The sequence below is a fragment of the Sapajus apella genome, unplaced genomic scaffold, assembly GCF_009761245.1.
Source record: "Sapajus apella isolate SASKATOON/1434 unplaced genomic scaffold, GSC_monkey_1.0 scaffold97, whole genome shotgun sequence".
Lineage (NCBI taxonomy): Eukaryota > Metazoa > Chordata > Mammalia > Primates > Cebidae > Sapajus > Sapajus apella.
The window spans coordinates 5,251,363-5,262,661 of NW_022437037.1; the positions used below are offsets into that span (position 1 = coordinate 5,251,363).

At 48.3% G+C, this 11,299-nt stretch overlaps 1 protein-coding gene across 1 annotated transcript in view; it reads left to right on the plus strand.

Moving 5' to 3' along the window:
- The window catches only part of ASS1 (argininosuccinate synthase 1), a 47,766-nt gene extending 41,582 nt beyond the window's left edge, over nt 1–6,184 (plus strand). The window contains exons 13-14 of the mRNA XM_032257234.1: nt 4,522–4,587; nt 5,891–6,184. Of these exons, the coding sequence (XP_032113125.1) occupies nt 4,522–4,587; nt 5,891–5,936 (112 nt within the window). The 3' untranslated portion in view covers nt 5,937–6,184. The remainder of the gene's footprint in view (nt 1–4,521; nt 4,588–5,890) is intronic.
- The last annotated feature ends 5,115 nt before the right edge of the window (nt 6,185–11,299 follow it).

Consider the following 11,299-nt stretch of genomic DNA (forward strand, 5'->3'; position numbering starts at 1 on the left):
TTAGACAAAGTGGTGACGGGCTTGTCTAAGGTGAGGAATGCACGATACTCTGGCTGGGTATAATAACTGGGGTTGGCTAGGAGGGGTGGTGCATGCCTGTAATTTCAGCCACTCAGGAGGCTGAGGTGGGAGGATTGCTTGAGCCCAGGAGTTGGAGGCCAGCCTGGGCAGCATAGAGACCTTGTCTCAAAATAGATATAAAGAATAATTGTGGTTGTGGAGAAGCTCCTTTGCTATTCAAATAATAGCAGAGGATTTAACAGATGAAGGTGGGGGGAGTGGGAGGGTGAAAGAGGCCAGGGGGAGGGAGTCGAAGCTAGATCTTAAAGGGAAGTGCAAAATCAGATCTGTGCATTTAGATAGTCCTCCTGGCTGCTCTGGAGAAAGGATTTGAGTAGGTGGGGAGGGGGGAGGGCACCTGTGGAAATGCTGGCAGCTTGGACCAGGCTGTTGGTTCTGGGACTAGATAGCAGCAGGGAGCTGTGAGAAAAATCTAGAAGGGGTTGAAATGGCAGGTCCATAACCACCGTGGTGTCTGAGGTCATGAGCAGCTGGGTGCAATCCCTGGGTGGAGAAAATGCTCTTGAGGAAGGATCATGAATTTGGATTTAGGTGTCACAAGCATGGGTTTCTTTTGAGCTAGCTGGGAAAACTAGAAGGCCACTGTCGGACAATGGGGTCTAGAGTTGAGAACCTAGGTCGAAGGCCCTGGAGCGTCATAGGCATTTTAATGTTCTCCGAAGCCCCGGAACAAGAAGAGACTCCTTAGGGGAGAGTGTGGAGCTAGATGAGAAAGGAACTAGCCAGGCAAGATGGCTCAGGCCTGTAATCCCAACTCTTTGGGAGGCCAAGGCGGGAGGATCGCTTGAGGCCAGGAGTTCAAGACCAGCCTGGGCAACAGAGCAAGACCCCCATCTCTACAAAAAATGTTTTAAATTATGCCAGGCATGGTGGCTCATGCCTATAATCCCAGCACTTTGGGTGGCCAAGATGGGAGCATCGCTTGAGCTCAGGAGTTCAAGACCAGCCTGGGCAACATAGTGAGACCTCATCTCTACTCAAAAAATCAAAAAAATTAGCCAAGCGTGGTGGCATGTGTTTGCGATCCCAAGTACTTGGGAGGCTGAGGTGGGAGTGTCTTTCTTGAGCCTGCGAGATCAAGGGTGTAGTGAGCCATGATCATGCCACTGCACTCCAGCCTGGGGAATCAAGCAAAACCCTGTCTCAAAAAATACATAAAATATTAGCCAGGCATGCTGGCATGCACCTGTAGTTCTACCTGCTTAGGAGGCAGAGACAGGAGGGTCACTTGAGCCCAGGAGTTGGAGGCTGCACTGAGCTATGACTGCACCGCTGTACCCCAGCCTTAGCAACAAAGCTAGGCTCTGTCTCTTACAAAAAAGTGGGGGAGAAAACAAGTGGAGCTGTGAGGAGCTTTCTCAGTGATGGACCAGGCAGAGGGTGGCCGCGTAGGAGCCCCTGGAGAGGTAGGGCAAAGGTAGCAGGTAACGATTGGCTACTCTTGTGTCTGCCCCATGGATGAGAGTGACCTGCACCAAGGGACAAGGTGTCACCTCCAGAGGTCACCTGGCCAAACAGGAGATGAGGCAGGCCCCTGTGGGACAGACAGCCCCCACTGGACATGGGTCCCCCAAGGCCCAGCGTGGCCCAGGCTGAGGCCAGCCCCCTCCCTCCCAGAGGCCAGTTGGGAATTAAAGTACGCGTCTTGTTTGGCAGTCAATATTATTTTTTTCTTTCCCTTCTCCTTGCCATGTTGAGTTTCTCCCCCCTTCAATCTTTCTAAACACTTTATAAGCCATAAATACAACTGAATCAGTTTAGATCAGTCGGGGTAAATGTCAAATTATCTTCTCTCTTTCTCTCTCTGGCTCTTTCTTCCCTCCCCCTCCAAATCAACAGCCTCTAATAATCCGTCCAACCCTTCATTAAGCCTTACAGTCTCACTCAGGGAGATTAAATGAATAAAGTAAAAAGGGAAAGGGGAAAAAGAGAAAAGCAGGAGCATTTATTCTCACTGTGTCTCCGACCATTTCCCTTTTCTTTTTGATTTCTACATCGCTGGCTTGAAAGCCCTTGAGTGACAGCGTCACAGGGACCAGCGAGGAAGCCGCGAGAGGCGGCAGAACTGGAAATGCCGCGGCACAGTAGGTAGAAAGTAACGTAATTATAGAGCAGGTCAGAGCCACTCGAATGAGCAAAAATAAAAGCACAGAGGTTTTCTGTAGACCGTCAGGGGAGGTGAAAAAAAAAAAAAAAATCATTGTAAACTCTTTTTCCACCTCCCCCCTCACCTCAAACCACAATTTTAAAAAGAGGTTTTTTAGTTCCTGAGAAACCCCTCTTGAAACTCCCAGCAGCCTCATGGGACAAGTTTGTCCCTGGATGTGGACCCTCTCTGCAGGGGCTGCCAGGGCAGTTGGGACAGTCCCACCTTGGGGAAGGGGATGGGAGAGTTTGTTGTGACTTGTGAGAGGAGGTGGGGGGTTCTGTGTCCTGCGTTTTCTTTGGGTTGAATACAGGGGCCAGCGGGGCTGAGGCTTGGCTTCCAAAACAGGGTCTGTTCAAGGGATCAGAGGAGATTGGTGGTCTCGTTTGGTTCAGCCCTTCCTAAGCAGTGACCCTGCATGCACGGTAAGGGGTAGCCAGCAAAAGTCTGCCATCTCCTCCTCTTCCAGGGAACTCAAGCTCCTGGTAGCTTCAGTGCCTGAGCCCTGGAGGGGCCGTGGGAGGTGTAGAGGAGGGAGGGAGATCAAGGAGGTGAAGGAGCATAGGGGTGACTTTGCAGAGAGTTCCATATGCCCACCGGCTTCAAGGCCTGGTAAAGGTCAGGGCCCAGGTCCTGAACAAGCCACCGGGGCCGTGCAGATGCAGAGACCCCCATTAGTTCTTGTAGAAAGTCCACAGTCCACAAAGAACCGGTCAGAGGTCCAGCCTCAGGGTCTCAAAGCAGTAGATCACCCTGCCTCCACCCCCCGACAACAGCTGCCAATCTCACCTCTCAAGGAGGGCCCCTGCGGGGACAGGCCACCTCCTTGTCATTGGGAACTTTGAGTCAGTGTTGTCCCAAAGCTGGAGTTCTGCACACAAGACACTGATTCAGAGGAGGACGTGACAAGGGACCCCATCCTCTCAGAGGCTGGCCTTGTAGAGTAGGAGACACCTGAGTCCACATGCCCTAGGTACTTAGCACAACTGTAATTAGCAAAGGTGATGGGTGATTGATTGCTTATGTCTGGCCCCTCCCTGTGGACACCACTCTTGCTGTTCCTTCCTTGGCACCTGGCACAGCACCTGGCAGGCAGCAAGGGCTTAATAAATGCCTGAACAAAGGAATGAGTGAATGAATAGTGTTAGTACTAGCGGGTGCTCACCATGTGCCAGGCTCCAGCTACATTATTTCACGTGGAGCCAAAAGTGACGTTGAGCGCTAACCACCATCACGCATCTCACAAGCGCGAGGCCAAGCCTCGGAGTGCACGAATACTCGCCCTGGGCTCTCTGGTGGTAGGTGGCAGGGCCAGGAGGCAAACCCCAGTCGGCCAGACTGGAGTGACGGCCATAGTTAGGAAGGTTGGAACGCCCCAAAACAGAAGGCTGGTGAGTCTGGGTGATGGAAACTCTAGAGAGGTAAAATCTCCTCTGCTGAGAACAGCAGCAGTCAACCTAGCATTTTCCATGACAGGCTGGTGGTGGGTACCCAGGTTTTAGGATGGATTAGGTGAGGTCTACCTGGTTGGACAAATGAGGGGAAAGGTGACTTAGTGGGCCAATCCTGCTGTGAATGCTGGAGGCCTCCCTGCAGCTTGAGAAATGCCTTTGTGGGGTTCCAATTCACACCCCAAGGCCTCCTGAGCCTTCAGGTCACTGGATACCATTCATACAGTCCCTAGGGCACAGCTGGTTGGACGCATATTCCATTTACAAACGGAGTGCCCTGGTTGGTAGCATTTCATAGGGCGAGTTCTGGGGCGACTGTTCCTAGCCTCCTGCCTCGTTGTGTAGCAGGGAAGAGGCTGCTATGTGCCCCACTAAGGCTCTCCAGCCTTTGGGTTGGTGCCTGGCCCAGAATAGGGTTCCCTGGGTTGTACAGAAATTAAACAGGGCCGGGCTCGGTGGCTCATGCCTGTAATCCCAGCACTTGGGAGGCCGAGGTCAAGAGATCAAGAGCACGCGGGCCAATATGGTGAAACCTCTTCTTTACTAAAAATACAAAAACTAGCTGGGTGTGGTGACGCACGCTGGCAGGAGAACCGCTTGAACATGAGAGGCGGAGGTTGCAGTGAGCCGAGTGGCACCACTGCACTCTCACTGCACTTTTGAGGCAGTGAGACTGTCTCAAAAAGAAATGAAATGGAAAGCCAACGTGCAGGGAGGGTTTAGACCCATGCAGGGGAAATGACCTGGCATCTGGGAGATGGGGCTGCTCCTGGTCCCAGCAGTCCTCCCTTCAAGCAGAGGCCAGGGCCAGACTCACCTGACAAGCTGCTTCTTTCCTTGCAGCATGAACGTTCAGGGTGACTATGAGCCAATTGATGCCACCGGCTTCATCAACATCAATTCCCTCAGGTAAGACACTCAGCCCTGACAGGCCTTCAGAGCCCCCAGGTGTAACGGGTAGGCTTTGATGGGACCTTGATTGCTGCCCTGCCCTAGACAAACCCCACTTTCCTGTCCATCTGCCCACAGCATCCTCAGAGGCATTCCTTGTTAGCCAACAGTAACTAGAGGGTCCGAGGCTTTGGGGTCCCAGGTTCCTGTGTCCCATCTGGTGCCTCTGATACTTGCCCTCCCCTCCCCCTAAGCCACAGAGACTCCACTATGAGCTCCTTTGCTGAGCAGGTTAAACAAGGAAATAGCCTAGAGGTGGAGAGAGCCTTTGTTTTCTGTCACCATACCTTAGCTGTCGTCTTAGCTGGAAGCCATCCTGGCCACGTGCATCTCCATGGCCTAGGCGGGTGGTGCATGTCATCTGAAGCCACTCAGACCTTTGGTTCTCTGGAGTCACCCGCAGGGTGTCAGCTGTACCTGTCTCACAGATGCAGCAAAGCCTGTGGAAATCAAGCATGCGGCTCAGGCTTAGACACTGGCATGCCGGAAGAGCCAGGGGCAGTGCCAGCAGCAAGCACTCTCAGCCCAGGGCCAGCGTGCTCACTGGCAAACAGGTTGCTTGTCACCAGAAGCTAACACAGACTAAGCTGCTCTGGGGCACGCGCCTAGGTTGTCTCATTTAATTCTTACACAAAATTTGCAACTCCCCGGAAATAGGCTGAGTGGTTAAGCAACGAGGAGGAGGTGGAGCTGAGACTGGAAGGACTGTCCTGGTCCTTCCTCACCAGCTCCCTTGAGGATTGGGGTGCAGAAGAAGATTTAAGTCTCTCTCTCCTCTTGCTAACAGCATGCCCTGGGCACAGAGCCACCATTTTCTCCTAGAGCCAGCCTCTTGTCCCTGGAGGTGCCTCATGCCCAGAGAGACGCCGGATCCCGCGCATCTGCCCAGGGTCCTCTCATCACCTCCACCCCCCAGCCTCCTGCACCCTCTGTTTGTATTTTATGACTCTATAAACCCTTTTAAATGGCCCAGAACACACGGGGCTTTCATAATGGCCTCTTCACGTCTCCCATTGCCAGTTAAATGCTTTGTCTTCAACAATGACAAACAACGTTCTCCCCCTAAGATAAATTAATTACATTATCCTGATTGGAGGCCAGGAGGGGCCAGGGCGGCAGAGGGAATAGAAAAAAAGACAACTTCACACACATCTTAACAAACAGCTGCCCCCGCCACCCCGGTTCTGCCTGAATTAATGGAACCCAGGGTGTGTTGTTATTGTTCATTTACATTTTTCTTTGTTTTGAATCTGGTTTACAGGCTGAAGGAATATCATCGTCTCCAGAGCAAGGTCACTGCCAAATAGACCCCTGTACAATGAGGAGCCAGGGCCGCCTCAATTTGCAGATCCCCCAAGTACAGGCGCTAATTGTTGTGATAATTTGTAATTGTGACTTGTTCTCCCCGGCTGGCAGCCTAGTGGGGCTGCCAGGCCCCGGCTTTGTTCCCTGGTCCCCCTGAAGCCTGCAAACCTTGTCGAAGGGAAGGGTGGGGGGCAGCTGCAGTGGGAAGCTATAAAATGACAATTAAAAGATACACTAGTCTTTTGTTTCTTTCTACAGAGAGAGAGAGAGAGAGAGAGAGAGAGAGAGAGAGAGAGAGAGTGTGTGTGTGTGTGTGTGTGTGTGTGTGTGTGTGTGTGTGTGTGTGTAGTTAATTATGCTTTTCTTAGCCCAACTTTTGTGTTTTCGGACTAAGTGGTTGAAGGCCACCATTTGCCAGACATCCTGGTATTCTGGGAGAATTGTCCCTTCTCAAGCAAAAACTAAGTATCCAGAATTGCCCGCCTGGGTCGGATCCTAGCCAGCAGCCTGGGAATCTGTGGCCCTGTGGCATATGCCAGGAAGCCAACAAAGTTTATAAGGGATGCATTTTGGGGACAACGCCCACAGGCCTTTCTCTGGGAACCACCTTTATTCACAACCCACAGGGAGCTTCTACACAGGTCAGCCATGAGTGACCCTAGGATACTTCCTCACCACAGATGCGTGGCCTAAAGTAGTCTAAATCATGGAGGAGGAGGGAGAGGCCTGAACAGAGGAGAAAAAAGTAAGCACAGGACTTACCACTACCTCCCTTGGTCCACACACCAGGCCCCAAAGCGGCCATATTGGTACTGTGATCCCACCCCACCCCCCATCATATCTGATTGGACCATGGATGGACACCTGACCCAAGCTAGCCAATCAGAACCCCCAGGAATTGGGCGAGTGGCCGGAAGTGAGAACATATAACACAGGTACTCACCGTGGGAGGCTGTGGACCTGGGCTCGCAGAGCAGAAAGAAAAGTATGGGAAAAGAGGGTCACAGGATTAGAGTCCCTATTCCTATTCCTGTACTTCATGAAAGCTGGTGACCATCTCTTGGCCTGGTTTCCCTGACACCTGATCTCATAATGAATTCAGGTCTCCAGCTCAGTGAGGGAGTTTCTGGTCCTTGCAACCAAAAGCATCTTCACTGGGAAGACGTTGAGTGCTGCTTGCGCTGTGATTTGTCCTGGTTCTGAACTCAGACCCTGGCCTCAGGATTGCCTGGCCACTACTCCACTGCCTGTGTCCATGAGGGGTTCTCACAAAAGAAGTTTTGCCTTTAAAACTTATTTTCCTCATGATAAATGTCCACTGTAATAATAAATATTAGCTTTGTGCCAAACACTTTGCTACACACTTTATTCACATTATCTCATTAAATCTTAAAAACCACACTATGAAGTGGACACTTTCATCTCCATTATGCAGAGGTAGCAACGAAGCCGTAGATAAATCGATTTGCCAGAACCCTTCAGCTACCCAGTGACAGAACCAAGAACCAAACCCTGGCCTGACTGAGCCCTCAAATCTTGTATGTTTATGTCTTTTTTTTTTTTTTTTTTTTGAGACGGAGTCTCACTCTGTTGCCCGGGCTGGAGTGCAGTGGCACTATCTTGGCTCACTGCAACTTCCGCCTGCCAGATTCAAGCAATTCCCCTGCCTCAGCCTCCTGAGTAGCTGGGATTACAGACACCTATCACCACATCCGGCTTTTAGTAGAGATGGGGTTTCACCACCTTCAGGCTGGTCTCAAACTCCTGACCTCAGGTGATCCACCCGACTCAGCCTCCCAAAGTGCTGGAATTACAGGCTTGAGACACTGTGCCCAACCATTATGTCTTTAACCATAGCTATAAGCTGCATCTTTAAGAAAAGAAAGAACTGGCCAGCACTTTGGGAAGCCAAGGCGAATGGATCACGAGGTCAGGAGTTTGAGACCAGCCTGGCCTCAGCCTCCCAGAGTGCTGGGATTGCAGGCATGAGCCACAACGCACAGCCATATTTGGTATATTTCTTGTGAATCCTATTTTTTTCTTCTTCTTTTTTTTTTTTCTTTTTGGCTAAACATCCTACGATGCATATACATTTTTTTCCTATGCTTATTTCTGCAGTTATTTAGGCTAAAGTATAAATGCTTTAAATTTTATAATTAGAAATATATACCTTATACTTCAAAGTATAAACTTTATATATTTATGCCTTAATGTATATACTTTGCACCCTATTTTTAAAATTTTAACGTATCATAAATGCTTTTTTATAATTTTAAACACTCAATTCTTAAGTCTGGGCACAGTGGTTCACGCCCATAATCCCAGCACTTTGGGAGGCTGAGGTGGGAGGATCACTTGATTGCAGGAGGTTGAGACCAGCCTGGCCAACACAGCGAGATCTCATCTCAATAAAAAAAAAATTAAAATACATTTTTAAAGCTTCTTAAACATTTTCAGCAATTATGTAATATTTTGTTACATTGACACTCCCTAACTTAATCTTTCCGCATTTATAGATTTAGTTTTTTCCCATATTCTAAATTATTTTTCTGCCATTTGTTGATTTTTTATTTTTTAAAATAAATAGAGTCTCACTTTGTTGCTCAGGCTGGTCTCAAACTCCGGGGCTCAAGTGATCCTCCTGCCTCAACCTCCCAAAGTACTGGGATTACAGGAATAAGCCACCATGCGCAGCCCTTTTGAATTTAATGGAATGTTTTTAATAATTGGTTATTAGCTATACATAATTATTAGTTATTGCTTTTTAGTAGCCTCTCTGGGGGTTATGCCATACGTCTTGAACTTACCATAGTCTACCCTCAATTAACAGTGTGCCACCTCGAGTGTAATGTAAGAACTTTACAACAGTACAACCTTAGACATTTCACTTTATGCCTTTGTTGTCATAGTCTACAAAATCCCATAATACATTGCTATTATTTTTGCTTTAGACACTCAAATATCACTTTTAAAAGATTAAAAATAATAATGGGCTGTGCCTATCATCCTAGCACTTTCGGAGGCCAAAGTAGGACGATTACTTAACCCCAGGGGTTCAAGGCCAGCCTGGGCAACATAGGGAGACCCCTATCTTTGCAAAAAATTTTAAAATTAGCCAAGCGTGGTAGCACATGCCTGTGGTTCCAGCTACTCGGGAGACCGAAGTGGGAGGATCGCATGAGCCTGGGAGGTAAGACTGCAGTGAGCCGTGGCCACAGCTCTCAACGCTAGCCTGCACAACATCTCGGGACTATCTCAAAAATACAAATAACAGCGAGCTGAGATTGTGCCACTGCACTCCAGCCTGGGAGACAGAGGGAGACTCTGCCTCAAATAATAACAATAATAAAGATTAAAAATAAGAAGAGCGTATATATCATTCATGCATATATTTCTTTTTCTGATGCCCTTCATTCTATTGAATCAAAGTTTCTGCATATATCATTTTCTTTCTGTTGATGAACTTTTAAAAGTATTTCTTCTAGTGAAGTAATTGATTCTTTTAGCGCTTTTTTTTTTTTTTTTTTTTTCAGATGAAGTCTCGCTCTGTCACCCAGGCTGGAGTACAGTGGCATGATCTCCACTCACTGCAACCTCTGCCTCCCAGATTCAAGCAATTCTCCTGCCTCAGCCTCCTGCAACCTCCGCTTCCCGGGTTCAGGCAATTCTCCTGCCTCAGCCTCCTGAGTAGCTGGGATTACAGGCACGGGCCACTGTACCTGGCTCAGCTTTTATTTCTTTGAAACAATTTAATGTTTCCACGTAGGTCCTTGCTGCATTCCGAGTTCATTACTGTGTAGGTCACGATTCAGGATCAAAGTTTATTCTCTGAAAATACTGATGTTTTGCTGCTCCAGCACCATTTCTTAAAAAGGCTATCTTTTTCCTATTATATTACCTTAGCATCTTTGTCAAAAATCAGCTCATTAGGCCAGACATTGTGGCTCACGCCTATAATCCCAGCACATTGGGAGGCTGACGCAGGTGGATCAGCTGTGGTCAGAAGTTACAGACCAGCCTGGTCAACATGGTGAAACCCCGTCTCTACTGAAAACACAAAAAATGATCTGGGTGTGGTGGCACAAGTCTGTAATCTCAGCTGCTCGGGAGGCTGAGGCATGAGAATAGCTTGAACCCGCGAGGCAGAGGTTGCAGTGAGCCGAGATCCTGCCACTGCACTCCAACCTGGGCTGGACGACAAAGTAAGACTGTCTCAAAAAAAAAAAAAAAAAGAGCACATGGGTATGGTTCTACTCTTGGACTGTCTACTTCATTAATGAGTGTGCTAGCTTTATGGTAAAAACTCTGACTTGTTTATTGTAGCTTATAGTAAATCTTAAACCTCATTCTTTTAAGATTGTTTTGGTTATTTTGGGTCCTTTTCCATTTTTTTTTTTTTTTTTTTAGATGGAGTTTCATTCTGCTGGAGATCGGTAGCATGATCTCGGCTCACTGCAACCTCCACCTCCCAGGTTCAAGCGATTCTCCGGTCTCAGCCTCCCGAGTAGCTGGGACTATAGGCACATGCCACCACACCTGGCTAATTTTTGTATTTTCACCATGTTGGCCAGCATGATCTCGATCTCATTATCCACCCTCCTCTGCCTCTCAAAGTGCTGGGATTACAGGCATAAGACACGTACCTGGCCTTTTTTTTTTTTTTTTTTTTCCCTCCTTCATTGAGAGGGAGTCTCACTCTGTCTCCCAGGCTGGAATGCAGCAGTGGTACCATCTTGCCTCACTGCAGCCTCTGCCTTTCGGATTCAAGTGGTTCTCCTGCCTCAGCCTCCTGAGTAGCTGGGATTACAGGCGTGCACCACCACGTCTGGCTAATTTTTGTATTTTTAGTAGAGACAGGGTTTTACCACATTGGCCAGGCTGGTCTTGAACTCCTGACCTCAAATGATCTACCCACCACAGCCTCTCAAAGTGTTGGGATTATAGGCATGAGCCACTGCACCCAGCCCATACACATTTTTAAAACAAATTATTCATTTCCTCAAAACATCTGCTAATATTTCATTGAAATTGTATTAAAATGGATTCATCTGAAGAGAATTGTCATCATTAGTCCATTTGCATTGCTATAAAGGAATGCCTGAGACTATTTATAAAGAAAAGAGGTTTATTTTGGTTTATGGTCCTGCAGGCTCTACAGGAAGCATAGTGCTGGCATTTGCTCCTGGTGAGGCCTCAGGAGGCTTCCAGTTGTGACTCTTGGAAGTTTCCAATTATTGTAGGTGAAAGGGGATATACAAGGTCCTATCACACATCAAGAGAGGGAGCAAGAAAGAGAGAGGGAGAAGTTCCAAGCTCCTTTTTTTTTTTTTTTTTTTTTTTCTTTGAGACGGAGTTTCACTCTTGT